This window comes from Eptesicus fuscus, chromosome 16 (assembly GCF_027574615.1).
Source record: "Eptesicus fuscus isolate TK198812 chromosome 16, DD_ASM_mEF_20220401, whole genome shotgun sequence".
Classification (NCBI taxonomy): Eukaryota; Metazoa; Chordata; class Mammalia; order Chiroptera; family Vespertilionidae; genus Eptesicus; species Eptesicus fuscus.
In genome coordinates, this window is record NC_072488.1 from 11,756,905 (window position 1) to 11,772,436 (window position 15,532).

The 15,532-nt window shown below is 52.1% G+C and overlaps 1 protein-coding gene and 2 non-coding genes across 3 annotated transcripts; all 3 read left to right on the top strand.

Annotated features, from left to right (window-relative positions):
- The first annotated feature begins 1,492 nt into the window (after positions 1-1,492).
- TMEM214 (transmembrane protein 214) lies at positions 1,493-11,977 on the top strand. The gene is made up of 17 exons (XM_028140258.2): positions 1,493-1,658; positions 2,664-2,863; positions 3,353-3,503; positions 3,751-3,885; positions 4,113-4,195; positions 4,658-4,763; positions 4,872-4,953; positions 5,216-5,317; positions 5,946-6,087; positions 6,526-6,617; positions 6,897-6,945; positions 7,133-7,246; positions 7,476-7,593; positions 8,017-8,113; positions 8,287-8,455; positions 8,585-8,730; positions 8,945-11,977. The coding sequence occupies exons 1-17, from the start codon at positions 1,514-1,516 to the stop codon at positions 9,069-9,071; spliced, it is 2,058 nt and encodes a 685-aa protein (XP_027996059.2). The 5' UTR covers positions 1,493-1,513; the 3' UTR covers positions 9,072-11,977.
- A 2,943-nt stretch (positions 11,978-14,920) lies between these two features.
- Positions 14,921-15,009, top strand: TRNAY-GUA (transfer RNA tyrosine (anticodon GUA)). Its single transcript is given in 2 exon segments — positions 14,921-14,957; positions 14,974-15,009. It is a non-coding gene; the product is annotated as a tRNA-Tyr (tRNA).
- A 347-nt stretch (positions 15,010-15,356) lies between these two features.
- TRNAA-AGC (transfer RNA alanine (anticodon AGC)) lies at positions 15,357-15,429 on the top strand. Its single transcript has one exon. It is a non-coding gene; the product is annotated as a tRNA-Ala (tRNA).
- Positions 15,430-15,532: the final 103 nt, after the last annotated feature.

A 15,532-nucleotide genomic window follows, 5' to 3' on the forward strand; every position in this document is an offset into this window, starting at 1 on the left:
CAGACACTTCTGGCTTTATTTTATCTCTTTTTCTCCTCTAACAAGTTCATTGCCTGCTTTTATTGATTTTTTTTAAATGTATTTTTATTGATTTCAGAGAGGAAGGGAGAGGGAGAGATAGAAACATCAATGATGAGAAAGAGCCTTGATTGGCTGCGTCCTACATGCCCCACACTGGGGATCAAGCCCACAACCCAGGCATGTGCCCTGACTGGGAATGGAACCATGACCTCCTGGTTCATAAGTCAACGCTCAACCACTGAGCCATTGAGTCTGGGCTGCTTTTATTGATCTTTGTGATTTTTTAATCCCTTGCCTCATTTTAAAAGGCCTTTTCTCCTTTATAGTATCCCAAGTAGATACTATAAAAGGATACAGTAGTTGTTCTGCGTTGTCCAATGTTCATCTTCAGGCCCAGACCTCACCCTGCTGATAAAGTAGGTGTGGTAGGCAGACTAATGCCTCCCCGCAAAGATGTCCACATAATTCCCAGAACCTGCCAATGTGTTAGGTTGCATAGCAAAGGGGAATTAAGGTTGTAGATAGAATTAAGTTGCTAATCAGTTGACCCGAAAATGAGAGAATCCTGTGTTATCCAGGTCTGAATCTCATCCTCAAACGTAGGAATGTATACAAAATAGCACATTTCCTTAATTGTGATAAATTACTTTCATTTCACCTTCCCTCGTCCTCCCCTGCCGGGAAGCTTCAAGCTTTGTGGTCTCACATTATATTACAAGCAAGGTAGGAGGCCCTCAGGGATAGTGAATGTCTGAGCAGTAACCTGTTGGAGTGGTTGCTCAGGTCTGTGGTTTTTGATCCCTTCTCTGCCACATCTGGGACTTGGGACTGACTGCAGCCGGAGCCAGAGCACTGCTTTTGCACAGTCTGCGAGAGGAAACCCAGCCCGGCTGTTCCAGAGCCCCAGACTTTCCTCTGCCTCCTGTCAAAAGAACTCTCCCCTCTCCGCCCTCCAAAAAGTGCCTCTTCCCTCCAGCTCCATCCTCTTCCCTGTTCCTGCACAGTAGATTTTTACAGCCCATTAAACTCAAAGTTTAGTCACCAGCAACAGAACACAAACCCTTTCCTAGAGCGAAGGAAGCGTTGAATCTGCCAGCTCTCCTGGAGGTGAAGAGAACTATTTCCATGCCATCCTCCTAGCACTGCGAGAAAGAAAAACCGCATCAGTTGAATTAGCAAGTCACCTGACGCAGCGACCCTCACACAGTAGGTGCTCCGTGACAGGTCGCTAAACGTAATAGCCTCCGTCTCGACATCTTTGGAAGTTGGTTGCTGCGAAGGAGCCCAGACGTCCCCCGCGCGCCACGCCCCCCTCCCCTCCCACGACGCGCTGGCAAGTCCTGGCAAACCCGAAAGACTACAAGTCCCAGGATGCCTTGGGGGCGGCGTCACGCGCCGCGAGGCTCTGCAAAGAGACGTGGCAGAGCGCGGCGCGTGCACACCAACCGGAAAGCCCGGGGAGGTGGCCGACAGCGGCGGGAGGGTGGGAGCGATGGCGGCGATCGCGGCGGGTGCGGGGCGCTGGGAGGTGGTGAAGAAGGGGCGGCGGCCGGGGGCCACCGGCGGCGGGCGAGGCGGCGGAGCGGACCGCCGGACCCTCGGGGAGGCGAACGGAGTGTGGAAATACGACCTGACCCGTGAGTACCCACCCGGCCCGCCGCCGCCCGGACCCGAGCTTGCCCCTCCCGGGGCTACCGAGCAGCTGACCTCCCCGGGCTCCTCCAGGCGCGAGCCGTCCTGCCGATCGGCGCCTCCGGTTCGGCGAGCGCTACCCTTGCCTTGTCCCTTGAGCCTCACACATGGTAGACAGCGTGAGGGAGGTGGCTGTCCTGGCTTCGCAGAGGAGTAAACTGAGGCCCAGTGGAGACAGATGCCTTGCCCAGAGTCACCTGTCAGAGGGGACAAGGATTCCGGTCTGGACGCCAGGCTCACCGCACACACCCGACCAGCTGTTGCCGGGCCCTAGCCTGGCCTCTCTGGGCAGGTGTCCGAGAGCTGGGGAGAGGCATGCTTGTGCATTATGTAAGGTGCCCCCGCTAAGGAGCCAGCAGGTGGAGTGAGGGGAGGGCGGACAGGAGGCCCGGCCGCGGGAGCAGTGCCCACCGCTCGCTTAGACACCCGCCAAGCCTTACTCTCTGTGGCGCCTGTTCCCTCAAACCTCCCAGAGGCGTGGAGAACGCTTGCCACTTGTTGATTAGGGAGTTGTCACATCTGAACCAAGAGGAACTGGGGTAGAACCAAGATGGAAAAATCCTGGCCTCCCAGACTCCTAGTCTCTCACCAAAGAAGCCAGCCCTCTGCCCCCCACCCCTCCACTAGTTCCCGCATCCTCTCTGCCCCCCACCCCTCCACTAGTTCCCTCATCCTCTCTGCCCCCCACCCCTCCACTAGTTCCCGCATCCTCCGATTTAGTGGCAAACGCCTCATCTCTGCGAAACCCGTGCTGTGGGGACTGCAAGGAGCAGCAGGTAGGCTCAGGCTCGCCGGCCTGCTCCCTCAGCAGGACAGACAGCAGGGAGGGGCTTTGAGGCAGCTCCTCCCTGGAGGTGAATTAGGTGCCAGGTGGGAGAAGGGACCCCTGTTCCCGTGAGGCCCTCCTGACCCGAGGGTGGCCCCTCTTTCTCTGCCTATCGCCACCTCAGCTCCCATCCAGACGACAAGCACCCTTTATGAGCGGGGCTTTGAGAAAATCATGAAGAAGCAGAATAAGGAGCAGGTTCCACCCCCCGCCGCGGAGCCTAAGAAACCCTCCAACAAAAAGCAGACCAAGAAGGTGGCGACCCTCACCAACCAAAACCAGAAGCAGGGCCGCTTCCGCAGCCTGGAGGAGGCACTGAGAGCCGTGAGTGCGCCTTGCCTTGAGGTGGGGGGAGAGCGCGGACCTGAGTGGAGAAGACGAAAAGGGGCAGGAGGAGGAGGACGGGCAGCTGATAGCTGATGGGACACTGTTGGCAGAGAGGAGGCATTCAGGGAAGGATGGAACCCCAAGGGGTAGAATGTTTGCTCTCAGGATAAGAAGGAAATGAGAAGCTCAGAGGGAGACATGGGTTAGTGAGAAGAGAGCCTTGAAGCCCAGAGATACGAGGGAGAGATGAGAGATGTCCCCACCCTGGGACATACCCCCTGGGAGCGTCTTGCCTTTTGTTTTTCCCCTTGGACATGTGAAGGGCCTAAGAGTGCTGGTCCTGGGGGTCAGCAGTTCCAGTTGTCCTAAACTTTCTAAAGATCTGGGTACAGGAAACTTGTGGCACTCCACATCCTTATGTCCAAAAGCAGAAACCCTTTGCTCCTCCTCCCGCAACTGACCATGTGGGGCCTGTGTCCCTGGCAGCTGGACGTGGCAGCTCTGCAGAAGGAACTGGACAAGAGCCAGAGCGTGTTCTCCGGGAACCCATCCGTGTGGTTGAAGGACCTGGCCAGCTATCTCAACTACAAGCTCCAAGCCCCTCTGAGTGAGCCCACACTAAGCCAGCATACTCACGGTGAGTTCTCTCAACTCCCTCAAGCTCAGACAAGTTCAAGAAAGTTCTGAAATGGCTGTGTGTAAGCACATTACTTAGTAGCAGACTCCAGTGCTCCCCGCTGCCCTGATTTGCATGGGCGGAGCTGTTCTCAGACCATCGTGGTGTGAACGTTTCTGGGCCTTATTGGGGTCGGGAGGGTGCCACCTGTGTGCTCAGCTGGCAGAGGCTTCTGGTCCCAGCACTCACGTGGAGGCCTATCGCCCAGATTACCCCTACAGCCTGGTGAGCCGCGAGCTGCGTGGGATCATCCGAGGGCTGCTGGCAAAGGCGGCGGGGTCCCTGGAGCTCTTTTTTGACCACTGTCTGTTCACCATGCTGCAAGAGCTGGACAAGACGCCAGGTGAGGGGGAGCCAGCCCCATCTTGGGGTCCTGTTTCCTTTTTTCTTGCTTCAGAAGTGGCTGGGTTGTTTCCAGTAGAGAAACATGCTAATTCTGACACTTTGGGAAAGAGAGGAGGAAGTTAGGACTTGTTGGCCTGAGTTCTGGGCTTACAGCTGCCAGTAGGGAGATTCCAGGTTTCAGATGTCTGTTCCCATGTGTGGGTCTAAGAGCATGTGTCTCTCCAGGGGAGTCGCTCCATGGCTACCGTATCTGTATCCAGGCCATTCTGCAAGACAAGCCCAAGATTGCCACCATGAACCTGGGCAAGGTGAGCTCAGGGTGGTGGTAGGAACACCAGGAGGCTAGGACTGGGGCGGTCGGGCAGAATCTACGCTGTTGGATCCAGTCAAGAGCTAGCAGAAGACCCTGTAAGACCAGTCATGATAGCTGACACTGTTAGCACTTACTGTGTGTCTGCTTTTTAGATACTTATACACACACACACACACACACATAAACATACATGAGGCAAGTACTGCGGTTACTCTCATTTTATAGATGAGAAGGTTGAGCCACAGAGGGGTTCAGTAACTTTCCTAGAGTCAGTCAGCTAGTAAGTGGCAAGTATGGGTGAAGGCCACAGTCTGGTGCCAGAGCCCACGCTCTGAGTCCCTACACCACACTACCATGGTGCTCCACTGCCCCAGTTGACAGCTCTTCCTGCCTCGTTTTGGGGGTGCTCCTGATGCTTTGCCCTATCCCAGCCTGCCTCTCTTACTTGGCTCCTCAGTTCCTGGAACTGCTGAGGTCTCACCAGAATCGACCAGCAAAGTGTCTGACCATCATGTGGGCCCTGGGTCAAGCAGGTTTCGCCAACCTCACCGAGGGGCTGAAAGGTAACAAGGCGGTGGGGAGGAGGGGGTGGGCTTGGAGCCAGGAAACTTCTCTTTAATGTCCCACTGGGTCTGAGCCTGAGGCTTCCTCCCTGACCTTTGTCTCCACAGTGTGGCTGGGGATCATGCTGCCAGTGCTGGGCATTAAATCCTTGTCCCCCTTCGCCATTGCATACCTGGATAGGCTGCTCCTGTGAGTAAAGGGGAGATGGGAAGGGGAGGGCCCGGGAGTCTCCAAGTAGCTATTTCAGTAAAATGAGATGCTGGGATACTGGTCTCCATAGAGACCAGGACCAGCTCCTCCCAGCTCGGAATGTGATGGTGAAGAAGGAAGGGGAGGGAGCCATTAAGGGGTGAGGTGTGGGGTAGAGTCTATGCCCTTTTTCCCAGCTGTTAGTCTTAGCTGGGATGACGGCCTAGTTGATGGTCCCAACAAGCCTTTCTTCCCTCCACAGGATGCACCCCAACCTCACCAAGGGCTTTGGCATGATTGGCCCCAAGGACCTCTTCCCACTTTTGGACTTTGCCTATATGCCCAACAACTCCCTGACACCCAGGTAGGGCCACCCTGGGACATACCTGCTGTGAAGGATCCCAGCAGGGGGTCAGAAGCAGGCAATATATTCCTGTCCCTTCTTCAGCCACCCTAAATCTAAGCTTCTCAACCTGCAAGTTCAAGGGTTCAGTAAACGCCCTGAAATTTTATGGACCCTTGAGTGTGATTGGCATGTGGGCATTTTCCTGGGGAGGGGATCTGTGACTTGCAGCAGATTTTCCAAGGAGTCTCTGAATCTAAAAAAGATCCAGAGCCGCCGAAACCGGTTTGGCTCAGTGGATAGAGCGTTGGTCTGCGGACTGAAAGGTCCCAGGTTCGATTCCGGTCAAGGGCATGTACCTTGGTTGCGGGCACATCCCCGGTGGGGGTTGTGCAGGAGGCAGCTGGTCGATGTTTCTCTCTCATTGATGTTTCTAGCTCTCTATCCCTCTCCCTTCCTCTCTGTAAAAAATCAATAAAATATATTTAAAAAAAAAAAAAAAAAAAAAAAGATCCAGAGCCGTTACAAGGTTCTTAGACTCCCATCCTCGGGTGGGGTGTGGACTCTGAGGCAGGCAAAAGGGACACAATGCACAGCTCCCTTTAGAGCCTGTGCCTGGCTCTCCTCCCCACCCCCACCCCCACCCCAGCCTGCAGGAGCAGCTGTGTCAGCTCTACCCCCGATTGAAGGTGCTGGCATTTGGGGCAAAGCCGGAATCCACCCTGCACACCTACTTCCCCTCCTTCCTGTCCAGAGCCACCCCTGACTGCCCTCCTAAGATGAGGAAAGAGGTGAGGAAATGGGGGGAGGCTCCTTTTTCCCTTCCAGGGGTCAGCTGCAGGGGTCCCTGTCTGCACACCAAGGCCCTGTCTTCACGGACCCGTTTTCTGGACGTCCCTTAGCTCACTCCTGACAGCCTCCTGCCCCCCTCTGTCATGTTCTGCCCTCAGAAGAACAGAGCTGGAAGGACAGCACGTTCAGGTCTGGCTGGTCTCTGATGTCTTCCCCCTCGCAGATGAGTGATCTTTGAGGTCAAGGTCTAGCTCAGGACCCCAGCCTCCCCTTCACAGCCTCTGAGATTTCTGGGGTCTGGCACGATTTGTCCGCCCTTTAGGGTGGATGTGTTGCCTGCCTGGTCTCACTTAGGAGAAGGGGATTACTTCTCAGCTCTCTCCCCTCCACCAGCCCCATGCCCCAGCGGTCTCTCCTCTCTCCTGTCTCCTGTGCAGCTCCTGAGCAGCCTGACCGAATGCCTGACGGTGGACCCCCTCAGTGCCAGTGTCTGGAGGCAGCTATACCCCAAGCACCTGTCACAATCCAGGCAGGTGGGGGAGGGGGCTGTCACCTACCTCTCATCCACACAGAAGAGCCTTAGTTCGTGCCACCCAGCTTGTCCCTGTCCTAGAAGCAGAAGGGGAACACTGTTACTGTTTTGGGGCTCATGCCTCCAAGTTGAGTGGGAACATTGCATGTGGCTCTTAGGAAGCAGTTCCTGTGCTGGTGGGGTGCAGTCTTCAGCCAGAGGCAGCCAGGGGCCTAATGGAGGAGGGGAAGGGCCAAGTGGGCCCCCTGATTGGAAGGGGTTATGTTTTCCCCACAGCCTGCTGCTGGGGCATTTGCTCAGGTCCTGGGAGCGGATTCCCAAGAAGGTGAGGAGCTGGAAGGACATGGCAGGCTGAGCCTCGTCTGGGTTCTGGGTTCGTACCCCCAGCCACTGTCCCCCTTCCCTGAGAAGGCGCTCTGCTAGCACATTTGGCCTGGAAAATGAAGCATGGCGGAGGGTTCCCTCACGGGCCAAAGCTTATGCTCTCAACCCAGATGTTTCTTACGCTATAGGCACAGAAGTCTTTGCAAGAAACCATTGAATCCTTCAAGCTTACCAACCAGGAGCTGCTGAGGAAAGGCAGCTGTAATAACCAGGATGTCGTCACCTGTGACACAGCCTGCAAGGTGCCAGCACCGGCCCTCCCCAACCCACACGCTGCTCTGCATCCCTGTCTCGGCACACCCTGGTTGGGCCTGTATCACATTCCTGCCCCACCTGTCCCTGGAGCCCCCACTGCCTCGGGTATGGTGAGGGCTTGCCCCTCTCCCTGGAAGGTCTGGCTTGAGGTCTGTCTTAGGAGGCAAGACCACCCCTCTCCCTTCTGACCACAGCTCCTACCCCCTTTCCTCCTAGGGTCTGTTGCAGCAGGCTCGGGGTTTCCGGCTGCCCTGGACACGGCTGCTCCTGTTGGTGCTGATCTTTGCCATAGGTTTCCTGTGCCACGACTTCCGGTCACACAGCTCTTTCCAGGGTAAGCAGGGATTGGCGGGCAAGGCAGGTGGCATGGGGGTGGGTCATAGAGCTAGCTGTAGCACCCCTGTCCCCAGCACACAGCTCTGCCCTGATGCTGCAAAACAAACACTTTTCAGACAGATTTTTGTGTCCACAACTGTGACATTACCACTTCAGATTGGGCCAGTGCTTTGCAGAGTAGAAGTGCTTGCGTGTTCATGGTCTCCTTTAAGTAGGTGTTATCTCCTTTATGATTTTTGAGTAAATTGAGGCTCAGAAAGATTTATCAGTTAGTGTAAGATCACAGCTGGTCAGCAGAAGCCCTGTGAACACACGAAGGTCGACCCCCTCCCTCACTGGGCCTGCTCGGGAGCCTGTAGTGTCTGTCTGCCCACTCCCTGCCCCCCACCTCCCAGCTCACCAGAGACCCCCCTTTACTCAGACTCCCTTTCTGGCCGGTTGCTTCAATCATCTGGCTTCTTGCCTGCTGGCCAAAAAGCATGTGCCAAGATCTACTCCTACAGCCTGCAAGGCTACAGGTGAGCACCTCGCAGGGCGGGGGGAGAGGTGGACTGGGTGTTCAGGGTGGTGATGGCATTGACAGTCAGTGGGAAGGAAGTGTGGTTTTCCTTTTCCAAGGCCTCCCTTCCCCAACTATGGGGAGCCGAGCTGCCTGAGGAAACTCAGCCCCCCTCTCTCCTGTCATCTGCAGCTGGCTGGAGGAGACGCTGCCGGCCTGGGGCTCTCACCTGCTGACTGTGGTGAGGCCCAGCTTGCAGCTCGCCTGGACCCACATCAATGCCACAGTCAGCTTCCTTTCTGCCCACGGTGCCTCCCACCTTGTCTGTTTGGGTGACAGCCTCGCCAGCCTCTCCCAGAGGGTAAGCCAGAGACGGGCCGGTCTCCCCAGCAGCTGAGTTCTTGGGAAGGTGCAGCCCCACATGGACTGGGTCCTCAGGGCCAGGATGCATTCGGGGGCACCCTAACCCCATTCATTCTCCGTGCTCCAGCTCCAGCTCCCTGAGGGCCTGAACCAGCTGCTCCATTCTCTGAGGGAGCTGCTCCTGCTGCTGCACCACAGCGTGCTGCTGCCAGTGTGGCACCTGCTGCTCGAGGCCCTGGCCCAGGCCCAGCAGCACTGCCGCCAGGTGTGCAGGTGAGACCCTCAGCCAGGGCTCCGGCAGGAACCCCAGTGGCCCCCACGCCCTTTTTCCAGGGACAGGCTTCTCTGTTCAGTCTCCCTGCCCCGCCCCTTGCTCCTCCCTTGGCCACTGTGGTGGGCGGTTGTGGGTCTGAGTTGCAGCCTGGTGGCTGACGCAACTGCACACCACTACTGCCCAAGTCCCACACATGTTCTGCTTTCCTCCCAGAGGTCCGGTGACCTGGGACTGCGTGAAGACACAGCTCAGCGAGGCTGCCCACTGGACCTGGCTCTGCCTACAGGACAGCACGGTGGCTTTCCTGGACTGGGCACTTGCTATGATATCCCAGCAATAGGCCCTGCCTCCTTGGCCACTGGTCTCTGTCTGAGACGGGCCATCTGAGACTGCGGCAGGCAGTTCTGCATGGGGTCTTTTTTACTTGGTGCCTGAGTTCTGTCTTCTAGGCAAGTGGCCAGTTGTCTCTTCCCCAATTTTTGGTGATGACTGAGCCCAGGGGTATCTCAGCGTCCTACCCACGATCCCACTGAGCACTTCTCTGGCCCTATTGCACATAGCTCCCAGCATCTGCCCTTGGGCGGTAGCCTCTCCAGCCTCCTCTCTTGTCTCCTGCCTTTATCTCACTCCGGAAGCCCCAAACACCTCATCCCCGAAGGTGGGTCTCCAGTGAGTGGCTTCTGCATTCTTCGATGAATGATTTCGCTCCCATACTTCAGCCGCAGCAGGAAAAGGAGAGGGACTTCCAGGAGACTGGCACCCCAGAGGGGAAGAGCAGCTTCACTTCCGCCCACAGCCTGCACATGAGAGGGCCGCATGGAGAAACCTCTCCGCTCAAATGCCCAGCGTAGGTCCTTCCAGGCCCCTCACTGCCCGCTCCATCGCGATCCTTTCTCCTCCCCATTCCCCTTCAGTGTGGAGGGCCTCTGCCTCCAAGTTCAGCTTCTCGCTGTCCCCCACCCCTCATTCTGTCTGGGGAGCAGAGTCCAGTTAGTTGTGTGCCTCGGGCCCAGGGAACCTTCCAGCAGCCTGTTGGGACAGGATTCAGTAGATGCTCCTAAATATGCCTACAGGTGGAATAAAGGACAGAGATTTGATTTCTAGCTTTCCTCTCTGCCTCCTCACATAGGCATTCCCATAGCTTGGACAGGATAAACTATAGGCACCTGCATATTCCCCATGGCCCCCTGCCCGCCTAAAGGTTGTAGCTGCTGGTGGTAATTGAACTTCTGGTTAAGGAAAGCCCACACCCATCCTAAACTTCGGCCTATTGAGGGTTCTGACCTCTTGCTCCCCTAGTCTCACTTGTCACTGTGATTCATGTCCCAGTTGTGATTTGCCTTGACAGCTTACGTGATTTATGCTTGGAAATGCAGGGAAGAGTCTCCTAGGGGAATTCTTGGCCAGCAGTCAGGTGTCTTCTTCCTTGCCAGGACCTAAATTTATTAATTGGTTTGTTTTCTAAGGCAGCGAGTGAACGATTTAGAACTCTTAAGAGACAGGATCAAGGGTTTACCACCAAAGTCCCTTTTAATTTTTGACTTAAGACTACTATGACTGCATTAGTTCTCACCTCGAGTTTCTTGGATGTTTCAAAACACGCAGTAGGAGAAGTGCACTGCCCACTCACATTTTTGTTTCCTTGTTAGAATGTTACCTCTTGGGAGTTAAATAGCCCACGTTGGGCAGAACCCAGCTCTCCTGGTGGCAGCCATGACCATTTTTTCACAGAAATTGGAAACCCTGCCTGGCAAAGAGCAATGGTCTAGGACTGCTGGACTGGATTGCCTACGGGTCCCAAAACGTGTCCCATTTCCTCAATTCTTCCTCACCAATCAAACAGATGGGTTCAATTCTTAGGAATAGTGAAGCTTTGGAACTGGCCTGTATTCGTGGCAAGTAGAAGGGGCTGGTGTGATCCTACATTGGCAACAGCAAAGGACAAAGGGATGATGACACTGTCCTACAATGACCTCGAGTCCAGCCAAGGCTGCTGGGCTGAGTTCTTGCGATCCAGCAACTCCAAGAATGCTACTTACAAGTGCTTCGTTGGCTTCTGTGTGTACTACGCCGGGTTCATTTCATTTCTGACGTAATCTTGGGGTGCAACATTTCCCTTCAACTTAGGTTAACTGAGGTATCCACAGCCTCTCACAAGGACACTAACACCTGAATTGGCTTTGATAGATGTTGGTGGACCCAATATTGGAATTGCCCAAAATTCTTCCTGTGTCAAGGGAGTAGTCCAGCGTTTCACCTGCTGTCCATTAATGCTAAACCAGATATCCAGATGTTTCATTTTTGCAGAACTGTCAACAAACTAATCCAAAAATGTGAGTGGGCAGTGCACCTCTCCTACTGCTTGTTTTGAAACATCCAAGAAACTCGAGGTGAGAACTAATGCAGTTATGGTAGGCTATCAGTGAGCTGAACCAGTGTGGACTGGTGGAGCAAGCACACTGGTGCTGACGGGTGGGCGGGGACTGTTGGTGTTATTAGAACAGAATCTGACAACTCAGAGGGTCACATCTAGACATTGTAACTACTTCTCACACCCAGCTGGAGTTCTATAGATAACGTGCCATAAAGCTGAAGGGCAGTTTAAATATGGTTATCTCTTACTAACCAGTTATTACAGATTGTGTTGACCTGCAATTTACATCACAAGACTCACTTGAAACACGTTTTTCTAAGCTTAAACTATGTTTCCACATTCCTCTGGTTATTTGTACCCAGTCTACAGCTTTAGAGCAGGCCAACTTGATGGACCTGCCCAACTTACTATGGATAGATGATCTTGCCAGGCAGATAACGCCAGGCAGATAACGCTGGTCTCACGCCTGCTGGCCCATTCTCAAATGCCACCACCCTGAGGTGAAGTGTTTCCCACAGAGAGGGACGTGCCTTCCCTGCCCTATTCCAGAATGACCCAGTTGTCAGTGACACTGAAATTTCAATGGTTGGGTGACCAGCATTTTAATGCTGTCTTATCTCCTGAGTTTGAATTTAAGTGAACACTTCAAGTGATCTAACTTTTTAAAAATTTTCTTCATGGTTCTGCTCCCAAAAGGACTTGAGGGGATAAAGGACTTTGCTTTCCATTTTACTGAGTATTTTTCATTGCCCCACACTTGAGATAGAAGAAATTTGAGGGGACAGGGAAGCTTCCATTGTTCAGGGTATGAGTGAATATTTATTGAATATTGGATATTCTGCCTATGAATAAAATAATTGAATTCAGACACATTTTTGCATATGCCTTGGTATAATTTTTTTTACTGTGTTAGCATGCCAGTTACTAAATTTTTAATGGACTTTATTTTTAGAGCAGTTTTACATTCACATTAAAATTGAGCAAAAAATACATAGCCCTTGCCTGTACACTTGCACAGCCTCTCCCACTGTTAACGCCAGTGAATCTACCATGACATCACTGTCATCCAAAGTTTGTAGTTTACATTAGTCGTAGTTTGAATTATTTCAGTCTTTTTAAGTTTGTTGAAATTGCCTAACGTGAGCTATCCCGGAGAATGTTCTGTGTGTGCATGAGAAGAATGTGTTCTGATGCTGTTGGGTGGTATGTCCTGTGTCTGTCAGGTCGAGTTGCTGTGTTGATCAAGGCCTCCATTTCCTTATTGAGCATATCATAAACACATCCTAATGTTAAACACTTACAAATCAAGGAAGCGCTAAACAATAATAAAAAGATGGACAAAAGACATAATTCATAAAATAAATGCAAATGAAACATAGACTTGAAAAAAGTCATTTCATTGGTTAAAAGTACAAATTTAAAATGAGATACACTTTACTTCTGTATATCACATTGACGAATTATTTTTAATGATAATAGACTCAATAAATGCTATGGTAGAAAGTGGTATAATGTTTCTGAGAAGTAATTTGGTAATATTTATCAAAAGGTTTAAAACTTTCATGCTATTTTACCAAGTAGTTACACTCCTAAAAATATATTCTGGCTTTTTGCATAATTCTGAAAGAGTTATTTATCAAAATCATGTGAGGTTCCAAACTAAGTAAAGATAATAAAAGATTAACAAGTATATACATTCTGGAGAGTAAAAAAGTAAGTGGAAACATGGACAAAGATTTATATTCCAGAACATTTATTGTAGCAGTATTAATAATAAAAATTTGGATATAAACTGTGTCTGACAATAAGATGAATATTTAAATAAATTGTGGTAAAACCAAAGGTTGGGAAATGGCTTTCCAAATTATTCCAAAGCATCTATAATGATACGAGAAAATGTTTTTAATTGAGCTCAATTTATTGAAATATTGCCTATAATAAAAAACACGGAAAATAAGTGTTGACAAGGATGAGGAGAAATTGAGACCCTCCTACATTGCTGGTGGGAATGTAAAGTGGTTCAGACACTATGGGAACAGTTCGACAATTCTTCAAAGAGTTAAACATATAGTTACCATAAAACCCAGAATTCCACTCCTGAGTATATAACCAAGAGAAATGAAAGCATATAGTCACACAAATTTCTTCACGAATGTTTATAAAACCATTATTCATAAAAGCCAAAAGGTGGAAATAGTCCAAATGTCCATCAAAACAGATGAATGGAAAACAACAAAAACACCACAGATGAATGGATAAACATAAAGGGGTATATCCATACAAGGGAATGGTATTCACCATAAAAAGGAAGCAAGTACTAATACAGGATACAACTTGGATGAGTCTCAAAAACTTTATAAGTGAAAGAAATGAGACACAAAAGGTCACATGTTTTGTGATTTCTTTCCCGTGAAATCTCCAGAATAGGCCAAATCCACACCGTCAGAAAGCTGATGAGTGGTTGCCAGGGGTTGGTGCTTGAGAGTAATTGCTTAAAAGGGTAGGAGGTGTTCTTCCAAGCCTGGTGATTAAACAAAAAGTTTTGAAACTAGAGAGAGGCGGTAATTTGCACAACATTGTGAATACATTAAATGCCACTGAATTGTTCATACTTTAAAGTCATCGATTGTGTTATGTGAGTTTCGCACCCCCAAAAATAGCAACATAAATATGTTCTGCTTCCCAATCTTCCCACCCCCCGCCCCCAAAGAGAGTGCTCAACACCCCAAGCTAACGCTCGGAGACACAACGGTACCATTTTCAGCAGCAGAGCAAAGTTACAATCAAGATGTTAACATCCAGCTTTGCGGGTGGGCGCAAAGCGGTGTTGTGCTCAGCGCCAGCAGACCTCGGGTTTAAAAGCACAGCCCCCGAGAGCCCATAACCTGTCGGAGCGGTCAGGGGCTTGACATCATCCCCAGGCTGCACAGGCAGCTGGCCACAGAGCTGTAAATGGGGGTCAGGTCTTCCCGCACACCCACCCCACCAGACGACGAAGCAAGGATTCACGGAAGAGTTTTGGGTTTTCGTTTTTAGGCTTCTTCGTTTTTAAACCCCCGAAGCTCCCTGTGGGCAAAGGATTGTGGGCTGGCTTTGCCCGACCCTGGAACGAAGTGAAGGTGTGAGCCGGCAGGGGCGGGGCCGGTGGACGTGGCCGTGCCCAGCGCCCCTCTGGGGCCCCGCCCGCCAGTCCCACCTCGCGGGGTTTCGGGGCAGCTGGATCCCGCGCCGCCCTGCAAACCTCGAGCAGCTCTGTGGTTGGTATATTGCTTGCCCTAGTCGGGACGAAAACGTTGGTTCATTGACTGAATGAACGTACTTCACACCAGGACAGCAGTAGGATTTTATTGGCTTCCCCGGATAAAGCGAAGGGAAATGTGGAGCAGAAATGGCAAAAGCAAGCCGTCGGCTGGGCGAACGGGGTTTGCGCGTTGCAATTGTAGAGCGTGCGAGCGTGCTGGCCCCGCTGGGCCATGCTGCCCAGGAGGTCAGGGTCGCGAGCGGGGTCTCCAAGCGTCCGCAATCCTGTGGAAGCCTCCGGGAGGGGCGGCGGGAGGGGGCGCATTGTTTTGTAGAAAGCAGGAAAACGGAAGGGAAGTGTATTTTGCCCGTGTTTCCTCCATCCGGGGTTGGGAAGTGGGTCCTTTGCTCTCACTTGTCTCTGCCTTTCTCTGTTCTGTGTAGCCTGGAGGGGCTCGGCCCGTGTGAGCTTCTATAGAAAGTGGAGTCCAGGCTCTAGGAAGCTCTGAGGCCCTGGGATAGCGAGGCCTCGGTAAGCATTAGAGAGCAATCTGCAAACGTTTGGAGCAGCGGGGCCTTCGATAGCTCAGTTGGTAGAGCGGAGGACTGTAGTGGATGAGCTGTGGCAATCCTTAGGTCGCTGGTTCGATTCCGGCTCGAAGGACTTCGTACAACCTTTTTAACCTCCACCCAACTTGGTTACGTGGGGAGGTTTATTTGAAGGCAGACTGAATTCCTGAGCACCACCGATGTCCTGTAAAACATATGCAACTGGTCAGGGTACGTACAGTGTAAGTACACTGCGGGCTAAATGCAGATATATTAGGTGTTTTATTTAAATAAGGCTTTCTTACTATTGCTTACGTGTAGTTACTTCTACCTTTTAAAAAATTTGCCTATGGTTCCATTATACTCTGGTGCTAAATAAATGTCCTGAATTTTGGTTTTTCATTGGTCAGCAGACATCTTGTAACACCCTGTAAGGTAACTGGAAGGGAGGCAGCAACAGCCGGGGGATTAGCTCAAATGGTAGAGCGCTCGCTTAGCATGCGAGAGGTAGCGGGATCGATGCCCGCATCCTCCACTCCGTTTTTTCCCTCCCCGAGCGGGGAGCGGGAGACAAGCGGAGCCGGTTGAGTGTCTGTGACAGTCCAGAGGAGCGCGGCCGGCGACGATTACTTTCAGAC

Coding starts and splice junctions, on each gene's coding strand:
- TMEM214 (XM_028140258.2), top strand. CDS start 1,514: ATGGCGGCGATCGCGGCGGGTGCGGGGCGCTGGGAGGTGGTGAAGAAG. Junction 4,764..4,871: donor CCTCACCGAGGGGCTGAAAG/GTAACAAGGCGG, acceptor TTGTCTCCACAG/TGTGGCTGGGGATCATGCTG. Junction 6,088..6,525: donor CTCCTAAGATGAGGAAAGAG/GTGAGGAAATGG, acceptor TCTCCTGTGCAG/CTCCTGAGCAGCCTGACCGA.